The 16,699-nt window shown below is 34.6% G+C and overlaps 2 protein-coding genes across 2 annotated transcripts in view; one reads left to right on the top strand and one right to left on the bottom strand.

Moving 5' to 3' along the window:
• The window catches only part of LOC128224324 (tRNA N6-adenosine threonylcarbamoyltransferase, mitochondrial-like), a 451,923-nt gene that overhangs the window by 47,516 nt on the left and 387,708 nt on the right, over positions 1-16,699 (top strand). The gene's annotated exons all lie outside the window — the stretch shown is intronic.
• The window catches only part of LOC128217087 (uncharacterized), a 42,558-nt gene that overhangs the window by 14,014 nt on the left and 11,845 nt on the right, over positions 1-16,699 (bottom strand). Inside the window, exons 4-5 of the mRNA XM_052924376.1 lie at positions 14,942-15,803; positions 8,439-10,543 (exon numbers count right to left, since the gene is read on the bottom strand). Coding sequence (XP_052780336.1) covers positions 8,439-10,543; positions 14,942-15,803 — 2,967 coding nt within the window. The remainder of the gene's footprint in view (positions 1-8,438; positions 10,544-14,941; positions 15,804-16,699) is intronic.

Genomic DNA, 16,699 nt, shown 5'->3' with positions numbered 1-16,699 from the left:
ATTGAAATGACATTGAAATGAAATAGAAAACAACAAACCTATAAAAGTAATCATGTCCGCAGCATATCCACATGTATACTATTGAATTGACATATTATTGATTCTATTTATAGAAGTAATTGACAGAAGAAAATCACATTTTAACTTTCAGTTACTTCCCGTACTCCATTTTCGGTATTGACTTGGTGTCAAAGTTTTAGTAGATAATCTTTAAAGAAAATTATTAATGAACTTTGTCACTTCCAAGAACCTCCTTCGTTGAGAGGGATTTAAAATTATAAGTTAAAGTTCAAAGTGTAATATAAGTAGATAATCTTACATATTTTTAAAACGTTTCTTTAAAGTAACTCGCTCTGTAACGCCACATAACAGCATCCCCGCATAAACGTGTTTTTTTCCATTTATGCGGTGATTTTCAACGCATAAACGTTTATGCGGCGACGCTCAAGGCATAAACCAGAAATTGCTCATATGGGGCGCAACTGTGCCTTTTTGCCACATAAAGGGGATTAACTTCACCATTTATTATAAAGCTAAAAAAAATTTCAACAAAAACGATGGTGATGACGTTGATGATGATGATGATGATGATGATGATGGTTGTGGTGATGATGATGGTGGTAGTGGTTGTGATTGTGGTGATGATGATGGTGGTTATGATGATGTTGTTGATTATGGTGATGATTAAGATTAGGGCGTTGCATATTACTGTCATTTTAAAGAAAATATGGGAAAAGTTGGCAAGTTGAGCCAAAATGGAAGTTAAAAATAAACCCTTTGAGTGTTCAAACAACTAGTGCATAAAACACAATCAATGAAAGAAAGAAGTCCATGATGACCCTATTATCAGTTTGAAATGACGTTAAAAGTAAAACGTGAAGTTAGCGGCCTAGCGGCCTAGCGGCCCAGCGGCGTGAAGTTAGCGGCCTAGCGTCCTAGCTGCCTAGCGGCGTGAAGTTAGCGGCCTGGCGGCCTAAAATGCTATCCTATTTCAAAGCATGTATACATGCATTTTCTTATAAAACAAAGAAATATTAACTGATTTTTAAGCACACACTATCACTCTGAGGCGATTATCAACAGTTTTTTTTTTCAAAAAGTCGAACAAGCAGTCAGCTTTTCAAAGCATGAGTACATGACTCTCCTTCTAATTTTTTTAATATATTTTCTGTTTTTATGCCATAATTATCACTCTTAAGCAATTATAACATTTTTTCAAAAAAGTCAATCGAGCACATCAGCGGCCTAGCGGCGTGAAGTTAGCGGCCTGGTGGCCTAGCGGCCTAGTGGCCTTTACATGGTTTCCTATTTCAAAGTATGAATACATGCGTTTTCTTCCAAAACAATGATAAATGTATGGTTTAACAATTTTGCTAAATACAAAAAAGGAAAATACTGATATTCGCTATAATGGATTGTTAAGGCAGCTTGGTCGAGTTTTGGGCGAAATGCAGACATTCGCTAAAAGATGGTGATTTGTGAATAGAAACCATAAATTTGTCATTTTTTTCAGAAGAAAAGGCATGCATAAATGATTTATAATAGAAACCAATTTTAGGCCGCTAGGCCGCTAGGCCGCCAGGCCGCTAACTTTACGCGACTGGGCCGCTAGGCCGCTGACCTGCTTAAAAGGGTGCCTTTTTACCACATAAAAAAATCTTTTTTATGCGTTGAAAATCACCGCATAAACGAAAAAAACACGTGTTGTTGCGATGCTGTTGTGCGGCGCTACATTGCTCATGTTTTTCGACAAAAAATCAATTTTCCCGGTAATGCACCTGAAAACACTTATTTTATCAGTATTTTATTTTATCGAAATTACAAAAAAAGATACAGCTATAGCATACAAAATAATTTTGGTTTTAGTGCGGCAAGAAAAAAAGTAGAAAACAGCCGGCTAGACCACACGGCCACCGGGACTGTAACAAATCGGTGGATATGTTGACCTATTAAGGATACATTGATATTAATCAACCAATCACGCAACACCACAGTCGTAATGAATTTTTAACGCAATTGAAATTTGTGGTCTTCAAAGACGATATTTGAGTAAATATCAACATTTGCTAAAGGGTTCTAGCTTTTGGTATTTTTGTTTTAACACTTCTTATGATTTGCCACACTTTATTTCATACAAAAAAAGGCACTTTACAAACAATGCGAGTAACTTTAACTTATTTGTTTTGCTTGTTTAATTGATTCTACGAAAATGTTTATGTCCACTGTATGGATTTTGTTAGTAAATGCTTCAGGAACTAGCGTATGTTGAACCGTAATTTTAACACATTCAAACCTGTGACATATTCGTACGAATTCTTCACACGTGGACATAATTGTACGAATAAGTGTTGTGACATATTCATACTACCCTTTTTCACCACCTGTTAGTACCAACGAGTTTCTCAAATTTCGTATATCGCTAGTTTATAAATTTAAGCCTTCGGCTGCCGTATTTTTGAGTTAATACCAGTTTACAAGTGTATCCAAAAATTAAAAGACACACCTCTATCTATTTAAGAGGTGCACCTCTATACATAGAAATGCAGTTCTAAAAACAAAGGTTTCTCATTTTTTTAAACTACAAAATAGAGGTGTACTTCCTTATTTAGAGGTGCGTCTTTATCTTTTAGGTTTAAATTGAACATGTTTTTGTTTACCTCAAATTAAGAGGTGAACCTCATTATAAGGACCGGCACATGTAAATATAGAGATGCTCCTCTACTTAGGGGGATAGGGTTAGGGGTACACTTCTCTATGTAAGCTCTGTAACAATGTCTTTTAATAGATGACATGCATCTGTTTTGTCAATTATCTATTAATAACAGTACATAGGTAAAACCTTATGCAGCGGTATGCTTTATACATATTACTGAAGATTAGCTAAGTCATCGTATTTTATAAGGCTTTCAAAGCAGACTAATGAAAATAATTTAGAAATATCTTTTTGGATAATGCCATGATCATAAACGCAATTTAAATTCACGATTTCAAAATCAAGGTTTTACAAATTTTACTCCACGATTTCATCATCATGTTTTTATACCTTCATGCAAAAATGGGCTCAATCAAAGAAAAAACATAAAAAAATATATTTCAAAACGGTCAATCTGTGAGAGTGCAGCTTTAACCATAGAACATGGGTTTTGGATGTTGTCGCAATAAGATATAAATTTGATCCAAGTTCCAAGGACATTCTTTGAGTGGTAGAAGATATGGAACGGAAAGCTGAAACCAAGTAAACATTCATGTTGGGAGGACGTTGTGCAACCTAAGGACCCCAACATTAAAACAACGTTGGATTATAGATCGATTTGAAAGAGTATAAGACGTAATGTCTCAATGTCAGGGTAGGATCATAATAAAAAATATATTGAATACCCAACGCGAGTCTATTACAATTCAAAACAAAATGACAGTATTATATAATATTTCAACGTTGAAAATGCAATTTGGTTTGATTTATAATCAAATTCCAATACCTTATATTATCGAGTAACTTTAATTGTACATTTACATGCTACTTGGACATAAATTTATGTAATGCTTTTAAAAGTAATCGTAAAAGTTAAGAGATTTTTGCATTTATTGTATTTGTACGGGACGTAATAAAACACTTTATTGTATGTTTTCCGGTGGTTTATAGAGATGTATCAACGAAAACAAATTAATATTTGACTGTTTCAAACAATATTGTTTACTCTTTTGAAATTTTAGCACGCTCTCAGATCCAAATCAAACTTCAGCGCACACAAGGATGGGACACAATTTCAATGACGTCATTTCCGAAATAACGTTACGTTAAAAAAGTATATTATATGACGTGTAACTCCAATTTTATGCATATAATAAAAAGAAAGTTTTTTTCAGTGTCAGATAGCAATATGTTTCACCTCGTAAACACCATAAGTGAATATTTCATATAATGATGATATTCCTTTTGATGCCCACTCGGTGAAATATACTACGATCTTACACTGAAACAAAACATATCCTCTATATCATCCGTGTTCATATAGTGGTTAAGTGTTTGTTTTAATGTACTATCGTTGTGTATTTCATCCGTGAACACCAAACGTGAAATTTCACTCGTTGCTACGCCACTCTTGAAATATACTTTTTGTGCTCACTCGAGTATATTACAATCTAGAACTGAAACAAACAATAATCCTCTATATGTTAATACGATAACGTCGTGTCTGAACCAAGTCCAAAGTTGATATGACGTCGGACATCTATTTCTAGCATTCCGAGTCACGCGCTGAGACGCAATACTTTTTATTTTTCACTTTATCTACAAATTATTATGATATTTCAATGATGAATTCGATAAACATTTCATTAACACAAAACATAGCTTAAACAACACAAAATAACCCTTAAAGTATGTTAAATGAAAGGAACTTAATGTATGCAGTGAATATAAAATACTGCGCGTCATGCCGTTGGTTAACATCATAGGACGCGCTTTTTGATGAAATATGTACAAATATTCGGTTTTCTATGTCATTTTTTTCATCAAGAAAAGAAATTTAAGGTATGCTTGAACATATCAATCATGTGTGTCCGGTCCGGATAGAGAAACCCGAGACTCAGGCACGCTGTGTAGCCGGTAACTCGGCAAGCCTCGTTACATGGCAACGCAGGTGCCCTTCAGTCTGATTTTTCTATCTTGACCGGAAACACATGACATGTTTATATTCATCCGTAAAAGGCGAGGCTCCGACGTTAACCTTAAGTTAAATAATGGTAGGCGACGATTTGAACAATGTCCAACGTCGTCTCAACGTATGGTTTTGCTATGAACCTGCCACCAAGACTGTACACCTAGGCCAAGTTGCCCATAGGTTATCTTATTGTTAAATTGCAAAACTAAATAACTTTATCTGATAATCGTTATTAAACTTAACAGAATTATCAGCTTTAACCATTGGCATCTGTTCTTACATGGTGATTTTGCCCATGAAATAATGCGAAAAATTGTTTCTGCATTTCGTCTTGATTTTCTGCACATTTGACTAAAGTTTGAGGAAAATGCTTCAAAGGGTTTAGGATTTGTTTGAGGCAGACACACAATCCTGTTACCTTGAATGATGACCATGACCTTTTAGTCGGCGAGGCTGAAAAATGAGACATGCGTACCCATCAGGGAACTAAACACCGGTTATCATCTTAGATATTATGAGTCAACACAAACGACACCATCACTTTCACCCGTATAGAAAATGACCAAAAGTGCATTGTGACCCTGCCGTTGAAACATAGCTCTGGATCTTGAATGCCACATATTGTATGCGGTTAACTCTTATGGCTAGCTTCTTAAAATTGATTTAGTTATCATGAAGAAATTGTCCGGACATAGACTTCGTCGGGCAGACGAACGGAATCGAGCAATCCTATAGTTACTAAATCAAACATGATCGTATATGCATAGAAAACCATTATGTTTTACGTCAAACAGATATCAAGATGTTTAATGTTAAAGGAGAACATGTGTATGACCCCTTTGACCTTGCCTTTCACCCGGTGAGCCTTTAAAACAACATGGTACTTCTTCTATACATATGAAGTATCAGGGTCGAAAGGTTATCAGATAAAAGTGCTAAATAATTTGTCATTTTACCCACCGTGGCCTTGACCTTTGTAATTGAGACGTACTCGTATGAAAAATATTCCTACAAATGTATTTTTTTCTTTTCTTTCAACATGTGACTTAATCGTTTTTGCTTTGAGTATTGGTGGGGTGGGGGGGGGTGTCAACAACTATTTTTCACATATGTGTGACATGTGTAATATGTAATTCATAATTGTATGTGTAAAAATACGGTACCTAAATGCATTGTTTAAATAAATGATCAATGATATAGAAAGTGTGATTTTCATTTTGACGATTAAAACTTCTATTTCAATTTTTCAAAACTTGAGTACATAATTACTGTTTTTGTCATGAAGAATTTGAATTTATTTGATCTTTTATGTAATTGACAATTTCTACATTGCAATACTCTGTTGGCTGCAAACTGTAAATCATCTAATAGGTTTGCATGATTTAAACTTATATCTTCTGTTTATGAATGTTTGTTTCATTTGAGAACAAAGCAAATTATACAATTACAATATGCAAATAAAACGGAATTTGCGACAACAATGTGCATTGATCTTAACTTTCCTAAAAATACATTTCATAATAATAAGTCTTAGGGCAACAAAACAATTCTGTGTTAAGGGCAACCCGAGTTTATGAGAGCTAGAAATGTATGAACTTTAACCTCTGTTAAAACGCTTATAGTTGTAGAGGACTTTAGTAACACAAAGTGAGACCGTTACTCCAAACACACATTGTTAGCCTAATTAAGAGTCAACCTTAAATAAAGTGAGTGAACCCAAATATAACATGATTATCATGGCAACTATCATCAACGTAGTTAAAGACTCCAAAACAATAATATTCAAAGCACAAATACCAGTAGAATCCGATGACCACCATGGCTAGAGTCCGTTGCCTAATTAAAAACAGTAATTCTCAGATAAACCAAGAATAAAACAATGTATTTACATTAACTTGAAACATGGCCTCTTCAGATAAAACTGCGATGCTTGTATATAATATGTCGACATGATTGATAACTCCTAAAAGATTGTTTTGTTTTATTTTGAAACGAACGGAAAACTACACATCTTAATTAGGAGTTACGAATTCTTCAAAATAAAAACACATTATAAAACCTCATCAGATAACTGTAAAGATAAAAGTGTGCTGAGCTATATCCACCTTTGTCACGATGTTTTGGAATTGATCCGCATCAATGCCGGATAGAACCCATAAATGCAAAATATTGACGGAAAGAATCGGGTTTGAACTAAAACATGTTTTCTATTTACATTGTTTTTAAATATTAAGCCCATATTGAGCCATATTAATAAGAACATTGATAAAATTTAGCGATTTTTCAAATTAACAATCGTCAAATGTTTAACATATCGCTTCCTAACAAATCGTCGAATTCTGCTTAGAACTGTGTTATCGCTAACAAAAATACATGTGTACACAGGTCTTTGTATTACATTGATTTGATCATGATTCTTCTTTTACTATTTCAATTTTTTTTGTGAAAAAACGATATATCTAGATTTCTATAAAAAACAAACACTTGGTTTAACCCATCATGCGTTTTCACCGAAAATGCAGTTAAAACATGATTGCGACCCTACCATGGCTGCCTCTTCTTTGGAATGAGATAAAAACAAGATTTTATCGATAAATGCACTGCTTAATTCTTGGGCTGAAATACATTAATTCTATGTAATAAAAATAATATACAGAAATTGGACAACATTGTCTTTTTCGTGTACTAGCTCAAAATTACGTTGACAGCAATAGGCTGGCGTTTTTGTAAACTGCTTAGTCATGACGTGCTTAACTGTTTTATTTTATGTTTTATGACAATATATACCAACAACGATGCACTGATAGTGATAGCGACAATGCTTCGAGTTTGGACAGATGTCGATAAATCATATCAGTTCAACTTGATTTCGATGTCCATCGATTTTTTAAACGTTAAGTTCAATCGATGTAAGGCCGTGTTACGAAATTGAGGCGGACATTTAATTGATTATTTAATCGATAACGGGCCGTTATTAATAGCGACATAAATAGCAATATGACTACGGATAGATGTAAATAAAGTAGGTCGGTAGAACATCAGTTTTAAAATCTTAATGATTAAGAATGGCCGGAGAGAGCGTAGCGAGCGAACCCATTTTCATCATAAGATTTTAATTTAGGTCATATTACTGACTTAGAATACAACCTCATTGGCTGACACATTGTCAACGCAAACCATGATGCAGGTATTGTGTATCGGGTGAGTGGCAATGAGCGGATCTTTACCCACCCGCCAAAGTTGAAATTCTTAATAATAAATCCTCATAAGTCTTCTATGAAATGGTTGCCTATTTGAAATTCCGTTAGCTGTAAATATAGGCTGTACTATTAAATCATTTTTTAAAATAATGACAAAAAATATATTTACAATTTATATGTACACGTACATGAGCGCAAAATTATTTTGCTTTGCCTAGTAAAAGATTTGCATGATTGGTTTCTTTTCAAATGTTGTGAAAGTGTCCAATAAGTTGACAATAGCGCCATGAAAATCATGATTTGGACCTTGTTGTCTGCATGTTTTAAGTAAGTGAAACGCCTCAAACTGCCTATTTTAAACAAATAGGTTTGGCACTGCGTGCCACGGCATGTTCTTTCACTGATATAATGGAGAGATTTCGGCATTTCACCCTTACATAGTGCTCGCGGTGTCCATTTAAAATAGTGTTTGTGGACTGGTATTTCGTTTGCTATACTTAAAATTTGTATTTCTTACATAGGAAAGCTGGATTTAATGGTTGGAAATAAGTTAAAACTCTACAATAGCACTTACCAGATTTGATCTGAGTGAATCGTCGCCTTGTGCTAATAACGCCGCCATCAACCGTGGTGCTCTTTTTTGTGTTTCAAAGACGACTATTAACGTGCGAAGATTGAGCGTATGTAGAATAATAACGTCTGAGAAATCAAGTCCCATTAAGGAAAGCTGGTGCAGGTGCTCTAGGTGTCGAAGGTCGAATGGCGAATCATTTGGTGAACTTTTCCTCCATGTTACGTCTAGTTGTTCAATGCATTGAAGTTTTGAGAAAATTTCAACAGCTTGACATTCCCACCCGAAGTTGTCCAATTTGAGTGTTTTCAAGCATGTCAAATCTGAGGACAGAAATGAGGATATCAGTTTTTTAGCTGGTTTGTAGACACTGAATTCTATGCTGCATTCCACTAATCCATTCAAATTCAATTTGATATCTTCATGTGAAAGCTTGTCTAGAAAAACAAATTTTAGATTATTGCAATTCTCAAAATCTAAAACAGTTGAATTTTCCTCGTGTTGAAACACAGAAGATATACCGCATAGTTCTTCATTTATATATAATGACGAAAGGTTGGATTTCATCCCATCTTTCTCAAGGAATACTTTCAACTTTGGAGTAAAATCAACTTTCCAAACACAGTAATGAGGTACGATATGCTGCAAGCAGAGTTCTGTTGCTGTGTTCCCAGTCCTCTCCGCCTCAGCGTAGCCTTGCAGTATCATGTCCTGGAATGACTCTGCTTCCTGTTCTGAATAACCGTCTCTTTCACACTGTGTAGTAAAAAGGTCATTCAATAACTTCGAAAACATTTCAGCAGCTCTTGTATTCAGACCGCATAGAAACATGAACAATTTGGATAAGCTGAGTACACTTTCTTTCCTGTGAAGTGTATAGACTTCCTGAATGTGGTGACAATGAGTTGGCAAATCTGTTCCGGAATTCGCTAAATACAATGCTGAAAAGTACTCTTGAAACGTTTTGTGCAAAAAGTAATAAGACGCTGATCTTTCACCCATTTCTTTACTGCATGACAAGATGCCAGAAGCAAGAGACTTATGGTGATTCTCACTCTCCAACGGGATGTTTTTAATGCGAAAAACAATCGAGTCATCTTCATTTGTTGAAAACAGCTTATTGAAAGCTAGTTCACTCAAATAATCCAGGAATTCGTTTGGAAGTTTGTTGCCCTCTTGATATTCTTTTTTGATCTTGTCGCACATTTCGTACCATCGTTCCTCTATCATTTCACCGTAAACTTTAGACTGAGACATGTTTACCTGTAGCTTGTTTTTGAACCAGAGCCAAACAATATGAACAAGCACGATTGGAATATCACTGAAATGCCACAGTCCTTTCTCCTTAAGGTCTTCAACGCATGTATCTGAACAATGTTTTGATGTATATTTTTTCAACTCCTTAATTATTCTTTTAACAAGATTCTTAGGTGACTGAACGCCCTCCAACTGCACATGGTTTCCAAGCTGTGCTCGGCTTATTTTCAGCTCCGCTAGTTTGTATGGTCGTGTTGTGATCAATGTTGTGCAATACATCCAACTTGTTTCGACATGAGGAATGCGTTCATCAAGTTTACATTTGCTGCAATGTTTCCACTCGTCTAAACCATCAAGCAGGAGAAGACAGCACTCTGATTTCAAATTCTCTGCTAATAGTGTTTCAGAATCTTGATAATCTGAATCAATACGTTTAATCAAATTCTGTGTTATCATTTCTTTGATTGTGCATTCATCATGAACCTCTCGGAGACGCATGTAGAACAAGAACTCGAACTGGCTTAACGGGTTGTCTTTCTTTGTCTCCTCATTTCCGCCATTTTTCAGTTTGCACCAGTCATGGACAATCTTTTTACATATTGCGGTTTTCCCTGTGCCGGCCTCGCCTTGAATGAATATCGATTTAACCATCGTGTCATTGTCACTCAGGAAAATCTCATTCAATTCTGATAATTCTTTATCTATTATTTTACCATCTTTGTCTTTCTTGTTCTTCAATATCAGTTTTGGCTTTTCATAAATGTCTTCTACAGCTGCATCAATGTCCAGTCGTACGTTCATTCTGACAGCAGAAGTTGCTTGGTAATGGTTTAGTAACTGTTCCTGTAAATCTGGAAATTTATCATATATCGTTTAAGGTGTTTCAAACTGTAGAAGTAATACTCAGCAAGGTTGTTTGTATTTGATGTTGTTGTGTTGTTAGTAGGAAATCAAAAGTTAAAGCAACGTTGCTAATTTATATTACTCAGTATAGAAGATAATTGACAACATAGACAACAAATACGGACATAGACAAATCTTGTCGGACGGACCACCATTAATATACAATTGCATAAAAATAGATGTTGAGCAAGGGATTTCATGAAAATTCAATATTTCTTAACAACAGCCTTAAAACTGTTCTCTATAAATCTGTGAGAAGACTGTTTAAAGTGTTTCTGAAATGCAATTTAATGCTTAGAAATCCATATTTTGCAATATTTTATTCCAAATGTGACCTTGGTATTTGTGATAACAGTACAAATCTTATTAAGAACAAATGGAAAAGGAATAATTCTGTGATTTTTCATAAGTATTTAAGCTATGGCTATGACACTTATCATTACTACAAAGTCCCGTGACATTGACCTTTCAGGTAATAGCACGAATTGTATATGCCACATACATTAAAATGCAGCTGACAAAGTTCGTAGATTTTCTTATTGAAATATGTTTAAATATTAAAATAAATGAAAAAAAAAATATTGCTATGATATTCATGATTAGATGCAGCGTTGACCCTGATATTAAATATATGAGCAGGAACGTAATGCACGACGCATACCAACTGTAGTAACCCAACCCATTAATGGTATTTATTTATCTAGATACTTTAAATATCAAATATGATGAAACACATCTGCTTTATGTTTATATATGTATCATATATTTTATAATTCACCACATACATCAGATATGTATCAGCACACTACAGATATGTGTCATAATAGTTGATCATTTCATGTATATTTTAAGAAATCACATTTCACAAAATTACGTAGTTTTTTTATACTTAAGGTACTATATAACACTATAATATGATACCTAGAATACAGTAATTCTGGTAATTTTATTGCAAAATTTGACAGTTATTTGCAAATTCCAGAAATTCTCATTTTCAATTATTTTGTAAACATTTTACCCTAAAAATCATATTTCACAAAAATAGTGTTTCTTTACTTCAGGTAAATTTTACTGGACTACAATACCTATCAAGAACAGTAATTCTGGTAATTTTCTTGCAAGATTTGACAAAGTTATTGACAAATTCCTGAAAATCTAATTTTCATTTATTTTTTTAAACATTTCACCTCAAAAATTGTATTTCACAAAATACGGTCTATTATTTATTTGTTCCAACACATTACCCCCAAAAGTCCCATTTTGCACCTTGTGATTATTATATCCATTTAGTATAGTAAATGTGATGCCAGATATTACCCAAATCCATCAATTTGAAAACCATTTCGGTGCATTTTTTCCCGATTCATTTTTTTATTTTTCTTGGACTATAAGGCATAAACATGAGCGTGCATAAAATGCTAACTATTGAGCGCAAAGGTATTTCGTTCGGTAGAGGTTTTTCAAAGAATTGATAACCTTTGCTTAAATAATGGACTAATGAATAAAATTCTTTAAATTGAAACAAACGGTTACGAAGGCGTATTGCTAGTTTCAATATATGTTTACAGGAGAAAATATTTTCATATTTGCTATTTCATCAATTCTTGGTTTACCGCTATGAAATTTCAATCTCAAGTGCGTCTTGTGAAAACGTATTTGGACATATATTTTTCATTCTCTTGTTTTACGAATTTTATTTTAAATGCGTCCAAAACGTCGAATTTTGCGGGAAAAACGCCCTTGTGTTTCGCTGAAAAAAAGTGTGCCATTCTTAAATTTTTGATTTTTAAAAAAATATATTGATGCAAATTTTTATTGCAAATCGCCTGATATCATGATAGATGTACTTTATTGACTTCGTTTTTGCGCAATATCAAATAATCTAACCCCTATACCGGTTCCTTATTCAATAGGTATTGTATTTAAACGTTTAGCATGGTGTTAATCGAAATGTTGTTTATGTTAGTAAGATGGTCATGTTAGAAACCTTTATTTAGTGAATACTAATTCATTTAATAAGCTCAATTTTGACGAAAGCTGATGGGTTATAGAATCACACTCTAGTCCGTTTCCTGGGTAGATACCAATCTTGGTGTCCCTTTTTAGAGGCCATGAGAATGTACCCCTAGTGGGGATCGAACCCACAAATAGAAACTTTAGAGAGTTTACTTTGTATAAACCACTGTTAAATTATATGTTATAGTTATTGTTTAATTTTGTTAAATTAATAATTAATATTATTTTCTTCACATTAAATAGTTTCTATGAGCGCATTTTGTTTAGGGCTGTTATAACTCACGTACAAACACGCACACACGCAGGTACACTAAAAGGCAGACAGACTGAATATATCGCTGAAAGATGTTTCATGAACTTGCGTGTAGGCGTAAGAGTGTTTCAGTACGGGATAAGGTCAGGAAAATACCATAACAAGGTATGCGTGACAACAAACTTTTTTACTGCACTAATACTACTTTAGGATAATAATTTTGACCATTTTGGAATATGTCTTTTATCTTATTGTGCGTGTTTTACGTGCTTGAGTGCATGTGAGTGCATGTGTGTGAACTTTAACAACCATTAACAAGATGTGCTTATACTGACAACTGACCCTCTTTAAAAGTTGATCAAGGGTTATATTCAACACCAAACCAAGTCAATGATATGATTATACTTAATTGATTTTTTTAATTCTATATGTTATTTCATACAACGATAACCGAATGGTTACACCTAACTTAGATATAAAACTGACGTCTATATTCGCATGCAAGGTACTTATAAGGTGAGGATCCAGGACTTGCCGTTAAAGGGGGTATTATTCAGTGGTCAATCTTTTGACATTCGCCGCTCCCTCAAAAAACTGAAATAAATGTTGACGGGGGAGAAGGGTGGAGGGGGGGGGTGTAAACCTCAACGAACATTGTAAAACTTTCTAGTCCGTAATGGTGCATTTAAGCGTATTTTATTCATTTTTCTCCGATACTGACATAAACAGTACACTTGGACGATTTTAAAGGGGGGGGGGCGGGTCTTCCACCGCTTGGATCCGTTTTTGTACATGTATTACAATGCAGATTACTGTCGATTATCAGAGTTTCTAATCTTATCATTTAATTCACATAAACAATAGTTCGATTAGCGACATGCTAAACGCTTTAATACAATACTTATTCAATAAGAAACGGTAAAGTGGTTAGATTATTTGATATTGCGCTAAAAACAAAGTCGGTTAAGAGCACTTTTCTTGATATCAGGGGATTTGTAATAAAACGTTTTTTTTAAAGATATTTAAAAAAAAATCAAAAATTAAACGAACAATTTTTAGAAAAACAAATAGAATGGCACACTTTTTTGAAGCGAAACACGACGCCGTTTTCCCCCGCAAAAATTGACGTTTTAGACGCATTTAAAAATAAAATACATAAAACAAAAGAAAGAAAAATACATGTCCGTGAACGTTTTTAAAAGATGCGCTTGAGATTGAAACTTCTTGCGGTAAACGAAGAATTGGTGAAAATATCGATAATTGTAGTTGGAACGCAAAACAATCACAGACATTTCAATATTGACGTCAGTGTTTTATTTTCAAGACTCGTTGTTTCAAAACTGTTTCGAATATTGATAAGGTAATAACAGTCCCTAATTGTGCATATGCTGTTTTATTTGTATACCATTTTTCAGACATAAACTAAAAAAGCGCTCAGGGTCGCGTTCAAGTTTAAAAGCTAGAAACGCAAATGTATTAAATGATGGTTGGTGTGAAAAGATTTACTGTGATCTCCTTTCATCTTATAAGGTAGAAAAACTTTGTTTCCAGCTGCACCTTTCCTCCAAATTAAACTCGGTATGCTTCATAAGAACCATTGTTTTCGACAATTATCCATCCTTTTGGTATATTAAAGCATTTGTATTACTTGTGCAAAATATTATTTGCGAGCAAGAGTGCATCTTTACCAACTATGTGAAGTGACCATTGTTACAGGATATTTCGTTTCGCATATTTTTTGGGCATGATCTAAGAAAAATTTGCAAGCATTTGATTTATTGATGCTATTATTTTTTAATCAATCTTAATGCTGACTGACTTCATTCAGTGTAATAAAACTTGGAGCTAAGGATGGGGAATATATTAAAAAGTATAAGACTATGATTACACGTTTTTATGACGACCAGTTTCAGTATCGCTCGGTGTATAAACATGATTACTTTTCATACCGAACTCCAACGAGCTTGATATATAACGTCTTTGTTATAATATCCCCTATGAATTTGATTCGAATTCGATTTAATGCCATTCAATTGCTTAAAGCATCTTTAGAGATTGCTAGTTTCAAAGGTCCTACCTGACTTGTCTTTCGTTAATTTGGACTGCCTGTGTTTTTTGTCTTCATTAGTGATCGTTCGTCTTGTACAGCTAATAAATTCGCTCAGTTCGTTTTTACCGCTCTCAACGATGTCTTTAAGCTCTTCTTTTCCGCACAATGTCGTTTCTAATATTTCGTTTCTACCATCCGCAGTTGCATCCTCAACTTGTCTTGTTCCACTTTCACAGAGTTCAGCGAGTTTCCGTTTTCCGACCAAAGTCGTTTCAAGTATTTCATCCCGTCCTGTCACAGCTGAATCTTCAAGTGTTTGTTTTCCTCTGCAAGTCGTTATATCAAGTTCCCGTTTTCCGACCATTGTCGTTTCAAGTATTTCATTCTGTCCCGTTACAGTTGAATATTCAAGTGTTTGTTTTCCTCTGCAAGTCGTTATATCAAGTTCCCGTATTCCGACCATTGTCGTTTCAAGTATTTCATTCTGTCCCGTCACAGTTGAATCTTCAAGTGTTTGTTTTCCTCTACACGTCGTTATATCAAGTTTCCGTTTTCCATCGAAAGTGGTTTCTTCAAGTTTACATATGCCTTCTTCGGTTGTCTCAATTAGAATATTCTTGGCATCGTTCATGCAAGAATCCAATTGTGCAAGAGCATTTTCAAAATTTTTCTTCAGCTCGTTCATGGCGCTTTCACCTCGTTCCTGTAAGCTGGACATTAAGACATCGCCGAGTTTCTTAATGTCTTCCTTTATCGCACTTGCTTGTTCGATACATTCGCCTTCTTTAGCAGAAGCAAGTTTCGTAATTTCTTGGATGCCTCTGATTGCGCTATCCTCGATGATATGTTTCAACAAGTCCGAGTTGGGATTTTCAAAGTGTGTCTTTAACTGAAAGTAAAATAAAGTATACTATAAGTCACACACACACACACACACACACACACACACACACACACACACACACACACACACACACAGCACACGCACACACATACGTTCTTTCAAAAAAAAAATGGCGATGTTTTTTCGGCATCTATAGCACAAGTCATGTAAAGTTAATGTTACAATGTGTAACGAACTGATACATTCATACGATTCCGATGTGTGGATTTTGGGAATTTATAGCTCATGCGGAACAGGGCGAAACACAAAGCGGACATTTTCTTGCCTACGGTGCTAGAAGTAACAAAAAGGTAACTAGGTTGTGTTAGGTATTGCTCCCTATAACATGCATATGATTTGCTGACAGGATGTAACTTAGCACTAATTTAGCACTATTCAATTTATTTTTCGCTGTAACTCATTGACATCAAGATAACAAGAGTGTAGCGCACGGTAACACGCATAGATCTCCGAATTGTATATCGACATGTATTACCCTGTTAAATTCTATATTGTAACAGGGTGTAAAAAATAAAAAAATGTCCGATTTTGTGCTGACTTGCAATTGCTACTCGTAGCAAGCGTACAAGGGTATAACAACATTTTATTTGATCGCGACGTTTTTCTTTTGAATGGATATAAAATGTTGTAACAAGCCAAGAAGCCCTATATTTTGAGTTTTAGCAACATGTAACACCCTGTTACACCCCCTTGCATGGTGTAATACTCTGGAAAATCTACTTTTTTTCTTTTGTACTGTAACTGATGTAACCTAAATTTAACAAGGGTTTAACACCATGACACATCCTGTAACAAGCGTAGAAGACTAATATTTAGAGTATTTTAACATGTCAAACCCAGTTATACCCACTATTGTGCTACGGTGAAACAGGGTGAAATTA

This window comes from Mya arenaria, chromosome 1 (assembly GCF_026914265.1).
Source record: "Mya arenaria isolate MELC-2E11 chromosome 1, ASM2691426v1".
NCBI classification, from domain to species: Eukaryota; Metazoa; Mollusca; class Bivalvia; order Myida; family Myidae; genus Mya; species Mya arenaria.
The sequence above is the reverse complement of the archived record's forward strand: the minus strand, read 5'-3'. Positions and strand labels throughout refer to the sequence as shown.